This window comes from Manis javanica, chromosome 2, assembly GCF_040802235.1.
Source record: "Manis javanica isolate MJ-LG chromosome 2, MJ_LKY, whole genome shotgun sequence".
NCBI lineage: Eukaryota > Metazoa > Chordata > Mammalia > Pholidota > Manidae > Manis > Manis javanica.
In genome coordinates, this window is record NC_133157.1 from 135,136,082 (window position 1) to 135,156,199 (window position 20,118).

A 20,118-nucleotide genomic window follows, 5' to 3' on the forward strand; every position below is an offset into this window, starting at 1 on the left:
AAGCAGGGGTTGCAGTACTAATATCAGACAAAATAGACTTCAAAACAAAGAAAGTAACAAGAGATAAAGAAGGCCACTACATAATGATAAAGGGCTTAGTCCAACAAGAAGATATAACCATTCTAAATATATATGCACCCAATACAGGAGCACCAGCATATGTGAAGCAAATACTAACAGAACTAAAGAGGGAAATAGACTGCAATGCATTCATTGTAGGAGACTTCAACACACCACTCACCCCAAAGGATAGATCCACCGGGCAGAAAATAAGTAAAGACACACAGGCACTGAACAACACACTAGAACAGATGGACCTAATAGACATCTATAGAACTTTACATCCAAAAGCAACAGGATATACATTCTTCTCAAGTGCACATGGAACATTCTCCAGAATAGACCACATACTAGCTCACAAAAAGAGCCTCAGTAAATTCCACAATATTGAAATTCTACCAACCAATTTTTCAGACCACAAAGGTATGAAAGTAGAAATAAATTCTACAAAGAAAACAAAAAGGCTCACAAACACATGGAGGCTTAACAACATGCTACTAAATAATCAATGGATCAATGAACAAATCAAAATAGAGATCAAGGAATATATAGAAACAAATGACAACAACAACACTAAGCCCCAACTTCTGTGGGATGCAGCGAAAGCAGTCTTAAGAGGAAAGTATATAGCAATCCAGGCACACTTGAAGAAGGAAGAACAATCCCAAATGAATAGTCTAACATCACAACTATTAAAACTGGAAAAAGAAGAACAAATGAGGCCTAAAGTCAGCAGAAGGAGGGACATAATAAAGATCAGAGAAGAAATAAACAAAATTGAGAAGAATAAAACAATAGCAAAAATCAACGAAACCAAGAGCTGGTTCTTTGAGAAAATAAACAAAATAGATAAGCCTCTAGCCCAACTTATTAAGAGAAAAAGAGAGTCAACACAAATCAACATAATCAGAAATGAGAATGGAAAAATCACGACAGACTCCACAGAAATACAAAGAATTATTAAAGACTACTATGAAAACCTATATGCCAACAAGCTGGAAAACCTAGAAGAAATGGACAACTTCCTAGAAAAATACAACCTCCCAAGACTGACCAAGGAAGAAACACAAAAGTTAAACAAACCAATTACAAGCAAAGAAATTGAAACAGTAATCAAAAAACTACCCAAGAACAAAACCCCGGGGCCGGACGGATTTACCTCGGAATTTTATCAGACACACAGAGAAGACATAATACCCATTCTCCTTAAAGTGTTCCACAAAATAGAAGAAGAGGGAATACTCCCAAACTCATTCTATGAAGCCAACATCACCCTAATACCAAAACCAGGAAAAGACCCCACCAAAAAAGAAAATTACAGACCAATATCCCTGATGAATGTAGATGCAAAAATACTCAATAAAATATTAGCAAACAGAATTCAACAGTATATCAAAAGGATCATACACCATGACCAAGTGGGGTTCATCCCAGGGATGCAAGGATGGTACAACATTCGAAAATCCATCAACATCATCCACCACATCAACAAAAAGAAAGACAAAAACCACATGATCATCTCCATAGATGCTGAAAAAGCATTTGACAAAATTCAACATCCATTCATGATAAAAACTCTCAGCAAAATGGGAATAGAGGGCAAGTACCTCAACATAATAAAGGCCATATATGATAAACCCACAGCCAGCATTATACTGAACAGCGAGAAGCTGAAAGCATTTCCACTGAGATCGGGAACCAGACAGGGATGCCCACTCTCCCCACTGTTATTCAACATAGTACTGGAGGTCCTAGCCACGGCAATCAGACAAAACAAAGAAATACAAGGAATCCAGATTGGTAAAGAAGAAGTTAAACTTTCACTATTTGCAGATGATATGATACTGTACATAAAAAACCCTAAAGACTCCACTCGAAAACTACTAGAACTGATATCGGAATACAGCAAAGTTGCAGGATACAAAATCAACACACAGAAATCTGTAGCTTTCCTATACACTAACAACGAATCAATAGAAAGAGAAATCAGGAAAACAATTCCATTCACCATTGCATCAAAAAGAATAAAATACCTAGGAATAAACCTAACCAAGGAAGTGAAAGACTTATACTCTGAAAACTACAAGTCACTCTTAAGAGAAATTAAAGGGGACACTAATAAATGGAAACTCATCCCATGCTCATGGCTAGGAAGAATTAATATCGTCAAAATGGCCATCCTGCCGAAAGCAATATACAAATTTGATGCAATCCCTCTCAAATTACCAGCAACATTCTTCAATGAATTGGAACAAATAATTCAAAAATTCATATGGAAACACCAAAGACCCCGAATAGCCAAAGCAATCCTGAAAAAGAAGAATAAAGTAGGGGGGATCTCACTCCCCAACTTCAAGCTCTACTACAAAGCCATAGTAATCAAGACAATTTGGTACTGGCACAAGAACAGAGCCACAGACCAGTGGAACAGATTAGAGACCCCAGAAATTAACCCAAACATATATGGTCAATTAATATTTGATAAAGGAGCCATGGACATACAATGGCAAAATGACAGTCTCTTCAACAGATGGTGCTGGCAAAACTGGACAGCTACATGTAGGAGAATGAAACTGGACCATTGTCTAACCCCATATACAAAGGTAAACTCAAAATGGATCAAAGACCTGAATGTAAGTCACGAAACCATTAAACTCTTGGAAAAAAACATAGGCAAAAACCTCTTAGACATAAACATGAGTGATCTCTTCTTGAACATATCTCCCCGGGCAAGGAAAACAACAGCAAAAATGAGCAAGTGGGACTACATTAAGCTGAAAAGCTTCTGTACAGCGAAAGACACCATCAATAGAACAAAAAGGAACCCTACAGTATGGGAGAATATATTTGAAAATGACAGATCTGATAAAGGCTTGACGTCCAGAATATATAACGAGCTCACACGCCTCAACAAACAAAAAACAAATAACCCAATTAAAAAATGGGCAGAGGAACTGAACAGACAGTTCTCCAAAAAAGAAATACAGATGGCCAAGAGACACATGAAAAGATGCTCCACATCGCTAATTATCAGAGAAATGCAAATTAAAACTACAATGAGGTATCACCTCACACCAGTAAGGATAGCTGCCATCCAAAAGACAAACAACAACAAATGTTGGCGAGGCTGTGGAGAAAGGGGAACCCTCCTACACTGCTGGTGGGAATGTAAATTAGTTCAACCATTGTGGAAAGCAGTATGGAGGTGCATCAAAATGCTCAAAACAGACCTACCATTTGACCCAGGAATTCCACTCCTAGGAATTTACCCTAAGAACGCAGCAATCAAGTTTGAGAAAGACAGATGCACTCCTATGTTTATCGCAGCACTATTTACAATAGCCAAGAATTGGAAGCAACCTAAATGTCCATCTGTAGATGAATGGATAAAGAAGATGTGGTACATATACACAATGGAATACTACTCAGCCATAAGAAGTGGAAAAATCCAACCATTTGCAGCAACATGGATGGAGCTGGAGAGTATTATGCTCAGTGAAATAAGCCAAGCGGAGAAAGAGAAATACCAAATGATTTCACTCATCTGAGGAGTATAGGAACAAAGAAAAACTAACGGAACAAAACAGCAGCAGAATTACAGAACCCAAAAATGGACTAACAGGTACCAAAGGGAAAGGAACTGGTGAGGATGGGTGGGCAGGGAGGGATAAGGGGGGGGAAGAAGAAGGGGGGTATTAAGATTAGCATGCATGGGGGGAGGGAGAAAGGGGAGGGTGGGCTGCACAACACAGAGAGGACAAGTAGTGACTCTACCACATTTTGCTAAGCTGAGGGACAGTAACCGTAATGTGGTTGTTAGGGGGGACCTGATATAGGGGAGAGCATAGTAAACATAGTATTCTTCAGGTAAGTGTAGATTAAAAATTTAAAAAAAAAAAAAAAAGAAAGAAAGAAAGAAAAGGGGGATTACTCCTTAACAGGATAAAACTATTGGTAAATCAAAGATCAACGCATGCTTTAAATATCCTTAATGTTGATCACTTAAAGGGTGTCAGATGATCAGCTATGGAGGTACTCTTTTCTGATAATATTCCTTTCTCTTAATTAAAAAAAAAAAAAAAAAAAAAGCAGTTACTGTGTGCTGACCTCTAATGAGTTCTGCACAGTGGTATAGAGGGCATGTCAAAGTGTGGGCAAAGGGTCTGTTTGTTTCTACGCAGAAGATCAAGGCCTAGCTTGGATACCCAGAAAATGAACTAAGATACGATATGAGGAGGAGCTTCCGGCATCAGCACTCTCTGGAGGACTTGTGCTGGGGGATGATCATCAAAAAGCCTCCACAGGGATCCGGACGATGCTGCGGTTGTGGCTGCATCCAGCCCACTGTCTCCTGGACTTGCCATAAGAAGGAGGAGGGAGATGTCTAGGCTGGCATGTGCATACAGTGAGACAACGAATTTGACTGGATCTGTACTGTTGGAACTCAACCAGGAGTTGGGAGGGGTGCAAGTTGTAGCACCCCAAAATCTCATGACTATAGACTATCTATGGTTAAAAGAACATATGGGATGTGAACAGATCCCAGAAATGGGCTGCTTTAATTTGTCTGATGGTTCAAGTACAGTTGGAAAATATCCATCATATCATAGATAAATTTTCACAAATGCCTAGGATGCCTAAATGGTTTTCTTGGCTTCACTGGAGATGGCTGGTAATTATAGATTTGCTTTGTTTATGTCACCGTATTCCTATTATGTTAATATGTGTGTGCAAATTAGTTAGTAGTTTAAAACCTATACATACTTAAGGTACTATACAAGAAGATATGTCAAAGAAATAATCAATCCTCCCAAGTTTCCTTCATATGCTACATCTATAGCTTTTCTTCTTCCTTCCTAATTACAAACCTTAAATAGAATTCGTGCCTCATATAGAATTTACCGAGTATCATAATTCCTCCAGGTGGTAAAGATACCTCGAGACAAGTGCTGGGCATAGAAGCCACAGGGCATAAATCTGCAAAGAAGTAAAAAGCTAACCTTTGCAAACAATATGGCTTCTCTCTCACTTACCAACTTTACATTTCCCTGTATGGCCCCGGAAGATGACTGGTTAGCCAGAGACGGGTAAGATTCCTCAAGGGAGGAACAACCTAAGACAGGCACAGTCGCAGGGGGGCCATCAGGTGAAAATTTGGGGATCAACAGAGGTGAGGCTCAGAACCTCACCCCCCCTGCTTTGAGAGAAATCTTCTGCATCCGTGGATGTCTTGCTGCCCTTGTCTAGCCTGGATTAATACTTAGTCCATAGGCACACACCTGATCATCTGATCATCTACATTTGCCTTCTTACAGCACTAAACTATGTTTTCTACCTTTATCTTGCATCTACCTACCACTTCAGCATTTTATTAAAAATAAAAATAATAATAATAATAGGAGAAATGTGGGATCAACATATAAATCAAGTACAAAAATCAAATGAATATTCATATTTGACCTGATGGTTTATAGGTCATATTGCATGATCAAAACCGAAAGTTTCTGTGATGAATGCCCTTGTACTGTTCACCATGTAAGAATTTATTCACTCTGTAAGAATTCGTTCACCATGTAAGAACTTGTTCGTTATGCTTCAGAAGATTGGAGACTGACGAGAATTAGGCTTGAGATGGATTAATGATTGTACATTGAGCATTGACCCCCCTATACTGAATTTTATTGTTGTTAACAACCATTTGATCAATAAATATGAGAGATGCCCTCTCAAAAAAAAATAAATAAATAAAAATAAAAATAAAAATAAAAAAAAAAAAAAAAAAAAAAAACCTCCATTTACCATTATGCTAAAAAACATAAAGTACTTAGAAATAAATCTAAAAAAATACATCCAAGCTCTCCATACTGAAAAAATACAAATAATTGAAATTAAAGAGATCTAAATAAACAGAAAATCATACTACATTCACAAATTGGAGAACTCAATATTGTTAAGATGGCAATTCCCAACAATCATCTATAGTTAGTAAAATCCCAAACTCTCCATTTTTTTCTTTATAGTATATGTAAATGCAAAGAATCTAAAATAAACAAAGTGATTTTCATAAAGAAAAACAACGTGGAGTACTCCCCCTATCTGATTCAAGCCTTATAAAGCAACAGTAATGAAGATAGTATAATGTGGGAAGACACACATATAAATCAAGGACCACAACACAGCCTTCAAAAATAGACCCCAACACATATGGTCACTGATTTTCAAAAAGGTGCCAAGAGAATTCAATTATGAAAAGTGAGACTTTTATACAAATGGGACTAGGCAATGAGATATCTATATGGGAGAAAGTGAGCATCTACCCTACCTCATACCACCCACAAAAATTCTGTTCCACTGGATAACAGACCTAAGCGCAAGAACTAAAATTTTAACCTTTCTAGATTAAGACATAGAATCATTTTACAAAATAAACCAGCCACATCAGCTTGAAGTGGCTCCCCTAGCCAAATCTTAGGATAATTTCAACATGAAATAAACGACAGTGATGGATTATATTCCATTAAATAAAATTAGAATACATCATTAGATACTGATAATTAAATTTTAAGTAAATGTATAAATAGAGACAGAAGGGCACTTCCTTATGGTAAGATGTGGACTGATAGTTAAATGGTATTCCAGCTAGGGATGCAGCGCCTGAACTTAACTGGAGGATACAAAGACAAACTTAAACTCAAAGTGTTTTGAGGAACATTCCTCAAAAGCGTCAATGTCATGAGAGATGCTCAGGAGCTACTCTAGATTAAAGGAGACAAAAAGATGTATCAACTAAATGCAGTATATGATTATGAACCATATCTTGTCTTCAAAAGGGAGAAAATGCTTCAATGGACATTAATGGGACAACTGATGACACTGAAATTGGGGCTGTAGAGTAAAAATGAAAACAGTGAAGTTATTATGTACTGTGGTTATGTAAGAGAATACTCTTCTTAGGAAATATGCACTGATAAACAAAGGATAAAGAGAGAGACATATGTATGCAACTTATCATCAGTTGTTCAGAAAATAAGTATGTGGAAAGAGAGAGCAAATAAAAATGCTAGTGTGGAGTATATTAAAAAACTGTGAATCAGGGTAAAAGATACAGAGCAGAAGTCTACTTTTCTAGCAACTTTTCAATAAGTAAGAACTTATCTCAAATTAAAAAGTTAAAAAGTATAAAAAGTAACTTTTAAAAAACTAGTAGCAAAGAAAACAGGACATAATGGCAAGAATAACACACATGGGGTTACAGTCCTTGAGTCCTACTTACTGTGTATATTTTCACAAAATAATTCACAGCCTCTCTGATTCTACTACCTCTGAAATATATGGTTAATATCTGCCTTACTGACTACCCAGGGCTGTTACAGAGCAAGGAAAGACAAGGTTATAAAAAAGATCTCAGACCTGATAAAGTAATACAGGCAATTATGTTATAGCGTCAGAAGGTAGGAGGTCGGGGTGTCAAAAATCCAAGTTACAATAACAGAGTAATAAGAAATCATTAAGCATATTTCCTTTGCTGCCATTTCAGTACATAATGCTCAGTCCTGAGGCAGAAGCAGATGGGCCACAGCCCCCGCTGCCCTGACTTCTCACATTGTCAGAAACATGTTCATAATCAACCACCCTGCACAGGATGAATCCAATGTGAGTGGGTGGCAATCCCCCACAGGGTACAAGTGGGAACAAAGGTCACACTGCTGACATGGAGAGTTTTATTAGCACTTAAATGGGAAATCGCAAGACTCAAACCCCACATTTTTCTAAACCACAGCTAGGAGAAACACCATTCTGGCAATTTTGGGAAAAAAACCATATTCAATTCAGAAGGACCATATCTTACCGATTTGTGATGATGTCATCCCAGATGTTCATTGGATCCATTTTAGTATCTGGATATCTGTTTGTCCAGGTTTTTAGAAGTCTCTTAAGGGGAACTGGAGATGATAAATTACCTAAAAATAGTATCAGAGGAGGATTATAGCCACAGCTTAATGGCAAGACCAGTTTACAAGGTGGGGGCTGCCATTATAGATGCTTAATTCTAGTTTCCTGTCCAAACTGAAACATTTTATCTTGTCTTTCACAATAGGAATACCAAGTTTTCATACTAAATCTAATATACTCTGATATTAGAACTCAATTTCTTAAGGATACAAAATAAAATTGGGAAATAAACATATACAATGTTTACATTTAGCATAGGCCCACAATCCTTCATCCACAATTCCAAAACCCAAAAAGCACTGAAAACTCAAGTTTTTCAGAGAGTTGCAGCCAATTTTCTGACAAAATCTTATCTGAATCGGTGGAGGGCTATGTTTATGACATTCATGTGAATATTTGAGGGTTTCTGAAAAGAGATTCATAATAATCTACATGAATCTCTAAATTTCCCATTGCTAATGCTTAAAGCTTTTGTTTTATTTTTATTAGCAGAAAAGCAGTGGTTAGGAACACAAATCAGACAGTTCTGGGTTCAAAATCTTTATCTTTCACTTATTAGCTTGGGCAAGTTATTTAATCACTCTAAGCTTCTATAACATGAGGAAAAAGAATCTACATCTCATGAGGCTGTTATAAAAACTGCTAACAGAAAAAAAGCTTTCTGTAAAGTAGAAAGGCACTTAGCGAATGATGTGTCCTTATAATGTACTTAAAAAGTATTTCTCCAAATTGAAAACAGAACTGTTAGGTAGACAAAATTTTCATTTGTACTCTGACAAGTGTCTTTCACAATTATTTAAAATTATTTAGCACAAAATTTGAAATTCAGATTTACATATGTTACTGCTGTGAACATGAACTCTTTCCCTTGACTCTTGGTGGCCTGCCACAGGCACCAGGATAAACCCATTCACTCAGTGGCACAGTGACCTTCAGTGTGGACACTGCTGACTGCAGTGCCCTCGGCCAGGGCGCCTGGCTCCCAGTCACAGGACGTGGGTAACTCAGGGACACCGCGGGCTTCCTGTCAGGAGGCACTCTGCGAGCCCCCTCCCTCTTCACACTCAGCTCCAGCCCTTCCCCCAGGAGCCTCCTGCTCCTCTTCTTCCAGGGCAGGTTCTGGCATCATGTTTTACACAGGCTCCAGGGCATGCTTCTCCTCAGCAGGCATCACGTTATGTGGGAATTAGCCTGCTCTTTCGAAAGCTGCTTCCAGCTGGGAAGTATGTTTATTTGGCTTTGCACCCCCAGTGCCTAGAACAGTGCTTGACCATTTTAAATATTTATTTCAATGATCTCAAAATATACATTTGTAGAATGAATTCAAGGCAGTTTCTAACCCATACATTAAGAAACATGTACTTTCATTAAGCAAAAAAATCAGATGCCAAAACTCTTCCATAGTTATAAAGAAAAAAATAATGGTAGGTTAAAAAAATTACCTTGTTTGCTTATAAAGCTGATGAACTCCTTTATTTCTATTAAAGTTTGTACAGACTGCAATTTGGTGAGTTTACTTTTGTGTAAGAGAACATCAATACTAGAATAGCTCTAGAAAAAAGGTATTTAGCATAGTTAACAAATATACTATTTTACATTTTAATAAATACAATTCTCTAAAACATGAAATACAGCAACCACCCTACAAATACATCACTTACACACTGTCTCAGAGTGGTTAATAATTAGGCGAGAGAAGCAATTAAATGGTTTAAACTTTTTTAAAACAGGGTTTCAGTCACATTCTGGTTCAGTGAAATCAGTAAAATCAATCCAACTAGACTATTGCTCCCTATCTGCCACCAATGTTTAAAAATCACAACTTTTTATAATGTAAAGCTGCCAACTACAGAAGCCAATTCCTTCTTCTTCAATAGATTTCCTTGAGTATACTAATCAATTTCAAAAAAGCTTAAAAAATAAAGGCAATGGACAAGTATGCTTCTATTATCAATATACACTAGCAACAGACGGTGTTAATGGACTCTCCACAGACACTGCTTTAAAAACAAACATCAGAAGAAGACTCTAAGAAAAGCAAAAAGGAAAGAAGGCATATTGACAGAAAATGAAAGGGAAGGTTAATTCATATTCACCAAACAGTCTGACTTCTACACTTGAGAGTCTACTCTCACATGTTCTTCCAGTGTGAAAGAGGTAAAAACCTAAAGAAACGCAGGAAATGGAACATCTAAAACAGAAAAAAAGGATTAAGACAGGCATTAAGACAAAGGACAGGGTGAAGAGGATATCAGAAGCTGGAAGAAAAGGAAGGAAATGGGTGGCACCAAATAGTAAAAGAAAATTTTTGCTTGCTACAGTTTTATGAATGAGTTTATTATTTTAAAAAATATCATAGAAATGACACATTTCAGATTGGTATATGTAGATTACCTGCATAAAAATCTGAATGCAGTTTTCAATATAATATTTGGCTCTGTCAACATCATCTTGTAAGATGTAAAGAAGACTTAGTTCCTGACTATAGTGAAGCTCAATGAGAGCCTTCTGGAGCTCCTGCTTCACAGCTTCATCAATAAAAGTCAGCAAGGACTGGTCACCCTCTCCTTGAAGCAGTAACTTCAGTTTGCTGCGGATCATGTAAGGTAGATAGGTCTCCTAAGGAACACAAGAATTTATTTGTAATTTCAGAAAGCTAATTTGAGTTATTATTTTATTACTATAATAGTCTTTGGTGTAATTTTATAAGTCAAGATTTAGAGCCAAAGTGATGATATTTGATGTTTCAAACCTAAAGCTGCAATTTTCAAAATAAGTTCATCTAAAATTGCTCATTTTGTAACCACAAAACATGTAAGAATATGTTCTATAAAAAATGGGAACTACTTTTAGCTGAAAGGTAACTGCATGATACACACAAAGTGAGGAATCTATAAGCACAGCCAAGATGGCAGCAGTGTGAGAGGGACAGAGATGGAGCCTTACTCCAGGAGTCGGGACCCTGTGTGGGAGAGACACCTTGCTCTCGGAGTTGTGGTGGGCCTGTGTGCAATGTGTGATCCAGAGCTCAGACAACAGGAAATACTTTATGTCGTCATACCAGCGTTGTTAACATTTCTTTCTAAGTGTATCCCATTTACTTTGAAAGGGTTAGATAAAAGTGGTAAAATATTTACCAACACTATGTAGTTTGTGGGGGAATCAGGTGATAGAAGTATCCTAATGCTTTACGACTACCTTGTTTTTGAAGTTTTAAACAGTTTCATTCATTAGAAAACACCTATTTATTTCAGTGATCTCACAAATAATTCTACCCACCTGATAAAATGGTTCACTCCACATTTTACTTAGATCTGGAGGGTTCTGACTGTCAACACAGACTATGGAGCAGTATGCCAGGGATTTCCACTCAGCAACTTGGTTGTAACAGTCGAGGGATGCAAGTTCCCAAAAATCCTTCTCGGCTTTTGTAGGCTCACCGTCCACCCATTCTTGTTTATTCAGAGCCTGGCAAAGAAAAGTTCTCAAAATTATTTTTCAAAGTTGGAAAGAATATAAATGAAGACATTGTACTGTGGGTAGTGTTAGCAGCATTCAATAATCTGATTTATGAATTTATGACAAGAGGAGAGAAAAGGGAAAATAGAGTAATGTTGAATGGAAGAAAAACCAAAAGGAATCTTATAGTAACAAATGAATATAAATAAAAACCCTAACCAAGAGGAAACAATTTCTCTGAAAAACTTACTAATGAAGCCAATTAATAAACTGAAGAATTTAAATGACTCATAATTTGATTTAAATCAATACTGTTATTACTTATAAAGTCTTGGAATGAAAATTAGAAAATAGGACATTTATTGAACACTGCAGAGAATTTTACAACTTGGGTGGCTCATTCAAGAGTCTCACAGGTTTCAACTATTTGCTAGACAAGTACACTTGCAACTGAAAACACAAAATGTACAAAATTAGACTTATAGTCATCTTCACAAAACCAATTCTTACCTACCTCTATAAGTTTTTTACTTACTAAAGGGAAACAATACACTCAAATAGAAATTATATAATAATAGCAGCTATTAAGTAACATCTTATGGTTTTATAGTAGTTGGTAATTCTCTTTTATTCAGTGATGTTCTCTTAAAAACAAATAAGAGGTACAACAATAATTATTCCACATTTGGTTATTACAAACCATTCTCTACTACTAATCTTTGTGTAAAATCTAAGAAATGAAGTTGAATCATTATGAAGCTCTAAATTGTTAAGCCAACAGTTTTTTCATTCAGAGAACAAAAGTATTTAAGTAACTGACATACTTGGCTAAAGATCAACTTTACCTCATTATACTGCTTAGCAGCTTCGAAGTAATTACTTTTTGCTTCTGCTAATAATGCATTCTGAGTGACTTGCTTTGTTCCTATCTCACTGCTAAAAATACCACGGAGGACATCATATTCTCCAATTGATCTATACAGTCTATAAAACAAACCAGAAAAAAGTCCAAATCAGTGAATGCTCAATATTTTTGAGGTATTTATTCCAACTTTACATTAACTAAAAAGGATATATCTTACTTTTTGCAATAATATGAAATCTTAAAAATTTTGTATTTTCCATGAGGTTTTATGAACTTAGTTGTAGAGAAGGCAGAAATTATTCTAAGATGCATTTAAAGTGAAATCTGAATATATCATAGGCTTACAATGTATAAATTATCTCATTAAATAAGCCTCTTTCCTGTTAATTCATTACAGTAACATTGCACATATCTGTGGGTAACCTATTTGGAATCCTGTAGCCCTAAAATTTGGAATGTAGTCAAGGACCCAGAAGCAAGTAAAAATCAATCCTGGTTATGATACTATGTCTCAATTCATATTCTATAGAACATCTCTATTCCATTGACAGGTAATGTTCTTATGGCTTTAATATTTGCTAGAGGATTCACTCATCTCTTCACAATGACAAAAGTCTGCTTCAGATCAAGCTTCCTGCTTTAAGATATTCTTAAGTTAAGTATTTAATAAGTTTGTTCCCTTCCCCTTGGACACTTTCCTTCCATCTTTTACATTTCAACACAAATGTCATCTCTTCCTAAACGTGCAGTCAGCTGGCCAGCTATCTGAGGACCTCTTCCTTTTGGTTGTCTCATACTTTGGACCCTTCCCAGGTATGAAATCTCATGTATTTATTAAATGAAAAGAGCCCCAGTGGCTCTCAGAACCTACCAATTCCACATTTAGATAATGGATGTAGCTCTTGTTGCCCTGTCCATATAGTGGTGAACGGTAATAATCAGAGGCAGAGGGGATGGGAGGTAGGATGATAGCTCATGGCCCAAGAGCCAAAGCAGATGAGAGCTACAAACATTTTCCAGGAACTCGGCAGAGATCAGTCCCACATCCACCCTACACGGGCCCCAAGATCCTGGGACTAGTTTCACTATAACATATCAAAATAATAACTATGATATTTCAAGAAAAGTCTAGATTATGCTCTAAATTCTATTTGAAATGAATACAAAAATATCTACAGAAGTATGAAGAAGTATAGTAAAGTTACAAAAAAAGTGTTTAAAGTTTAGGCCCTTAAAAGTTGTGTGCTTCCTCTACCCAGCAAATACACGTTGCATGAGTTTCTCACTCCCTGACAATACTAACTATACAAAGTGTTACTGTTCACTTAGGTATCTGAAACCACAGGATAAATGGCTCCCGGCTACCATCAGTGGAGGCCAAGATGCACTCTCTGAACTGCCTCCCAGAGAACTCCCCACCTCCTACTTCACATTATGGTTACTTACACATGTAGTACACACACTTCCTACTGAAAGGCTAGTTTTGTAAGTCTGTGAGAAATGTCTAATTTGTATTTTAATTCTCAGCACCTGACACAATGCCTTACTCACCAACAGTGCTCACTTAAATGACTATAACACAGGGGAAAGTGCAAGGATTCTTCCCCCTTACCTTTACTCTCTTTTCTAGAACCTGGAGATCTAAAAATCATTGCTATAAAATCAAACACAAATTTACTTTCAACCTAATCTAACATCCCTCTCAGAATCAGACATGCACTGGCTTTCTTAGAATGAAACCACAGGTAAGAGAAGAATCAGACATAAGGCAAAATGGTGTAATAACAAAATGGAATGTGTTTCTTCCAAATAAACTAATAGGGTTGAATTATTTTCAGAAGTTTGAGTCCTGCCAAAAATAATAAATCATCCTCTTCAGTTTAGCAAAGCAGCAAAAACAACATAAACAATACTAGAAACTATAGGTTATAGCCACACTTTACAGGAAACTGAACTTGGCAGGCATTCTCTTTCCTTGAACAAGATATTCCTTGTCATGACAACTATTCTTGACTCATGGAATGAGTCTGAAAGATTTTTCAAAGAATTTTATAGAAGTGTTACTATCAACTTAATTTGCTCATTTTCTGCCAAATGACACCAAGATTTTTCTGTATTATTTCGGTCAAGTTCACTGTTTCCCAACACTGTCAGGATCACAGAACTTACTTAGCAAGTTCCATCCATCTGACAACATCAGCAGACAGGCAGGATCTCCCCCGAAATCGCTTGGCAGAAGGTTCCTGTGGCACCAGGTGGAGCAGAGCCTCCTCAAGAAGGCGGACACCCACAGGCTGCTGCAAACTGGCCAGGCAGCCAGCACTGACAGAAGCGGGGTCCAAGCTCAGCAAGTCAGGGTGTTGGCAACTGACTTCCTATGAAACCACAAACACATGGAGCTATTTAGCCTTTGGTACTTTGACCATATATTTACAAGTGAATAATTCATTTTACTAAACATGAAAGAAAGTTTTGATGTAATGTGACAAAAAGATTCTCTTGTGTAATTGTATTAACAAATTTTCCCCAATATTCAATTTGCTCAAAGGAGGAAATGACCTTTTAATACTTCCAATCCAGGGATTAATTTAAAGCAAGAAAACCACCAGCAAGATATGAAGATTTTTATGTATATTCTATATATCCAAACAGTAATTGCAATTTCCAGGAATATTTAGCCTGAATTCATAAAAAAAAGCAGCTGAAACACAAAGATTTCATATCCAATCACTAAAAGGTATTATACTCTTCCACAATATTCTAATCAACATCTTTTTTCCATTTCTTCCCACCTAGGGACCAACTTAATTAATAGCATTGAATAGAAGATTTCAGGAATTAATATATGACCTTTAGTTTGTAACTCTAATTTTAGAGTCCTATATACACCAAAATAATAAAAAGTAACCCTCAAATCAACATAGAGAACACTATGAATAGTATGATAGCATTTTCACTGAAACAAACCTGCACGTGTGTCTTATGTATGTGTGTCTGTGCATGCACATACATGCACATGTCTGGAAAAAACAGACCCCCCCACAACATCCACACTAGCCACTTCCTTCCCCCTTTGCAGCAGGGCCAGGCACAGACCAGTTGCTAAGTCTGACCAAGTTACCACTAAGTCAGCTACATAAACTCTACACGAGGGGACTTGGAAGAATACAGATTCTCTAAAGCAAGCAAACAAACAAAAATGTTTGTCACTTTTAAAAGGAACTAGTGATACAGGAAAGAAAACTGAAACAAAATTCTATTTCAGTTAATAACACAGCAAAGACTCTTAGTCAAGGTGTCAGATTTTGAGATAACACCATTCTGATTTGGAGAAGTAAGCCCAGAATAAGATAATAATATTTTTAAATAAACATTTTAAGTTTCCAAGTAATTATCTCATTCTATAAATGTTTATTGAATCCTTCTATGTTCCAGATACTGTGGTAATAATGTTGTCCCTGATTGCATGTAGCTTAAGATTTATTCCTATTTGCCCAGTAGAAGTCTTTCAGTAAGATGGTTTTAATGAATAAATGTTCCTGGGATGTCATCCTTTATATGTAAACATGTGCTTAATTTAAATAAAAGTTCTGTAAGTCTATTTTCAAGAAGTTTGACTCTTCTGTATAATCCTGACAATATACTTTTACTTATAATGATTTGATAAGCAAAAAAAACTTTGGTCAACCAATTTCACTTCTTATAAATTCCAAAATAGAACAAAGTATGAAGCCTAATTTTTAAAATGTTTACCATCTACTGGAATTAATAACAATATTCCTTGTTTGGACCTTTATCTGTTTATGTGATGGCAGGGGTCAGTTTGTTTCAAACAGTCCATAGTTCTTAAAGAGATCTGCACATAGAATACACTTAACAAGTGTTTTCATTAAGAAAAATAAAAATTTTACATAAAGTTCAAACAAGCAACACATAGCATAAAAGCACAGCACCAAATTAATGTCTGTTTGCTGGTCACTAATTGTGTCATGGAAAAATGGCTGAATGTATTTTCCTTCTAGCTTGAAGGATATATATAGTTAGGACAGTCTGACAAATACAGGATATGCTGCAGACGAGAACCTAATTTTGGAAGTCCTTGTGGAGTCACAGCGCCTCAAGGAGAGAGTCATCCTTGTAAGAACAAGAAGTCATATGAATGCTATGCCAAATGTATTATGACACCATGGAGAGAAAACAAATTGTAGTTTCAGATATGAACCACATAACTAAAGAGAGAAGTCTTAACAGCAAATGCTGCAAGCTGTAAGCACTGACTTGCACTCAGGTGGTCTTTTCCATGGTCAATGCCAAATGGCAAGTTCTAGGGTGAGTGGAAGTTGCTTATTTAGTTAATGATGGTTAGTGACTCTCCTAAACAACAATGGAAAAAAACTAGTTTTTAAAATAAATATAGGGGCAAAACTAGGGAATCAGATTTTAAAAATAACTTCAGAACACAATGTAAAGAGAAACTTATTTTGAAACACTGGCTGATTCAACACATTTCTCAAACCTAATCTTTAGAGCAGCCAGGTAAAAGACGATGAAGGAATTCTACTTGTAAATTATAAATAAACAGAAATAGAACTAATATGTAAAAAGAAACCATATTCAGTTTCATCAAAAAGAACAAAACAGAAAAACTAAGTACTTCATCTCAGGGAATTATTACCCAATTAGTTTGCAAACCAAAGCTACAGGTAAGTGATATTAAAGAATATAATTTTTTAATTATGCTAGAGAAGTTACGAGTCACAAAAATAGTAAAATGAATTGAAAAAATATTCTGTTAGGGACTTTGTAATGATCCATGCTTTGAATGGCAAAGACAATGTTTCTTACATGAAAAAGTAATTTTCCAATAAGTATGTTTAAATAGTAACTGGAAGTATACCTATATTAATTCTCTGCTCACCTGCAATGTCTTAGAAAGGCCTTCTCTGACCACTCCATCTATCTATCTTGGACCATGTAGCCCACTCTCACCAAGAGGCTGCCTACTTACTTGTGTCACTCCTGCCCTCCATCATGTTGGTTCCATGACCTCACGTTACCTTAAGTGTGTTTATTGTCTAACCCCAACTAGAATGTGAGTTCCAAGTGGCAGGCATCTGTGCCTCTTCCACCCCTCAGAATAAGTCAGGCCTGCATCAACCAACATCTCCTGCAGGCAGTGAGGAGGTGGGAAAGAATTTGATGACACATATGTAAGGAAAAACAACTAAACTATAGGCAGGGTTTACCCCAAACACTGAAGGGTCAGCTTATTAGAAACCACAGCATTTCATACCAAGTTTGATTTCTGATCATTCTGTCACAATTTTTTTGAAAAAAAAAATACATATATTACATCTACCCATCTGGGAAGAGGTAACCCAAACAGAACACATCTACTCTGTGAGACACCTTCTATTCCAACTTGTAAAACAAAGTTGTAACATACTCATGTGAAGGCAAAGCAGACAATGCATGTTTTATGAAGTGTGTATGGACTTTTACCTGGATACAAGAGACAAAAGGTGGAAAGAAAGAGAAAGTGGTGTTAAGAAAATGATTGAAGTCCTGGAGCAACTTTTGAGTTATGCTGTTTTTTTCAGACATGGTCTTATATTTATCCATCTCTTTTATAATTCCAGAAAACAAGCTGCCAAAGAGCTGTTTTGCAATTATTGGGTCTCTCTGTAAAATATTCAAAACAAAGACAAATTAGGATAAAATGCTGTAATTCACACACTATATACTATTTTTGCAAGTTCCTATCCACCTATAATTATTTAGATTAAATAAAAAGCTTAAAAATACTAAAGGGCTCTGCAAATATAAAATATTATATAATAAATCACTATTAGTACTGAAACTTAAGTACAATAAAATATAAGACATCATATTTCAGCACCTAGCATAATTCTCTCTACATTTATTATAATACTCTGATTTTAAAAATTACTTCAGTAAAAGGGAAAAAAATCAGGCTTTCAGGGGATAAATATATTGTTTCTGTCAGAGAATTCAGCTAGAAACTTCATTCACTCTCAATACTTCTATACCCTCAGGACTTAGGAAAATATTTCCATTCCTTTGCAATTAAGAGAATTAACAGTAAAGGAAGAATACTGATCCCACTGATAATGTGATAGTTTCCTGATCCCCCCCAAAAAGGATTTTGCACAAGAAGCAAACTGAAGTGGCTTAACACCTTAAGTTTTACAATGATTTTTAAAAATATTATTTCATTCTAACATTATTGGTAAGAAAACAGACTTCACTTCTGACTTTATATAGAAGATACTGTGGCTCAGAGCATTAAGCTGACAAGGACCCCAACTGCAGGACTATCTCCTAGATGACTCTGTCAGTCTCATCATGGTCAAAGAAGTTTCAGAGCCAGGAAACAGCAGAGTCAAGATTTGAAACAAGGTCTCTTCACCAAGTCCACTGTTTAGGACAATTCCACACCTCATTTATGATACAGTTTTCCCTCACCCATTTTTCCTTCCACAGAGTAGACCCCTGGAAATGTTAAACAACTATTATCTACCAATAGAAAATGCAGTATTCACAGACCAACCTGGGCCACAGCTTGCAAGGGGCTGATCAGGCTACTGTATGTAATCTGAATGTCAGGAAGGTCTCCTTGACGGTAACTTCTGTACAGGATGATCTGGGCATCGTGCTTCATTTTTAACTCACTCTTCATCTCCTGTAATCATTAGAACCAAAGAAGTCAGATTATAATCTTTATTTAAGAAAATCAGTAGTGCATGAGTTGTGAAATGGTCAGCACCCATCTTTAAAGTGAATCATCTTTAAAGGTGAATCAATGACAATTTTTATCCAAAATGATTTAGTCCCTATGCTTTATGAGTCTATGGTAGGTGATAAATCCAAAATAAAAATCACTATCAGATGTACAGTGAAAAGATTATTTAAACATTTATTACAAAGTATTTGAAATATTTATAAAATCAGAGAAATTGGTTTCAAACTTCTTAAAGCCACAAATCAGAGGGCCCTATTTCCCTTAAATTAATCCTAGAATAAACCTTGGCTCTGAGCCCTGTGTGATCAGCACAGGCCCTCTAAGACCTGGCCCCTCCTGGCCCTGTTCATGGCCTAGGCCAGGCTGACTTCCATCTGCTGCTCCATCACCTCAACTCACCCCTTGCAGGGCCATGGGCACTGCTCATCTCTTTGCCTCACTGTCTTGCTACAGCTTTTCACACATCACTTAGTTCCCACCTCAGTCGATGGGTCCATCATCAAAGAGGCTTCCCTCACCATCTCTGTTCATGATCTTCCCAAGACATGCTCATCACTTGGTTCATTTCTGACACGACATGTGTCGTAAACACTGGATTGTAGCTCCATGCTCCTATTACATTCACCTCCATACCACCAGCATCAAGAATGGTGCCTGGCCCTTAGCACACTGCTCCGACAAATACATGACCACAGTGTGTGGCCTTCCGATGCCTGATCACTTCCTGTGTTCCAATGAGTGGTCAACCACGGAAGCCAAAACACCTGTGTCAGGGTGTATAGTCTCAGAGAAGGCCATTCTACATTTACTAACTACTTAAAAGACCTTTGCTGCAGGCCAAATATCTCCTTATACTTCTACCCAACAATCCTGGTTTCCTCTCTTCCTTCCGCTGACACTCTTCTTATTTCCTTCAGACATGCCTGTTAGGTTTAAGGTTTAATTAAGAGTCCATATATACTCCTCTGAGTGGGCAACACAGAGCGCCCTCCAATGGTGGGGACAGCATGAGGGAGTG

General features: G+C 36.7%; 1 protein-coding gene across 4 annotated transcripts in view; it reads right to left on the reverse strand.

Moving 5' to 3' along the window:
- Positions 1-20,118, reverse strand: part of PRKDC (protein kinase, DNA-activated, catalytic subunit) — a 219,990-nt gene that overhangs the window by 40,164 nt on the left and 159,708 nt on the right. For all 4 annotated transcript variants that reach the window (XR_012128154.1, XR_012128155.1, XM_073229489.1 and 1 more), the window contains 8 exons: positions 18,909-19,040; positions 17,840-18,019; positions 14,507-14,712; positions 12,318-12,456; positions 11,293-11,481; positions 10,408-10,632; positions 9,456-9,564; positions 7,910-8,021 (listed from right to left, as the gene is read on the reverse strand). Coding sequence is in view for 2 of the 4 variants with exons in the window: in XM_073229489.1 (XP_073085590.1) it covers positions 7,910-8,021; positions 9,456-9,564; positions 10,408-10,632; positions 11,293-11,481; positions 12,318-12,456; positions 14,507-14,712; positions 17,840-18,019; positions 18,909-19,040 (1,292 nt within the window). In the remaining 2 variants the exon portion in view is untranslated. The remainder of the gene's footprint in view (positions 1-7,909; positions 8,022-9,455; positions 9,565-10,407; positions 10,633-11,292; positions 11,482-12,317; positions 12,457-14,506; positions 14,713-17,839; positions 18,020-18,908; positions 19,041-20,118) is intronic.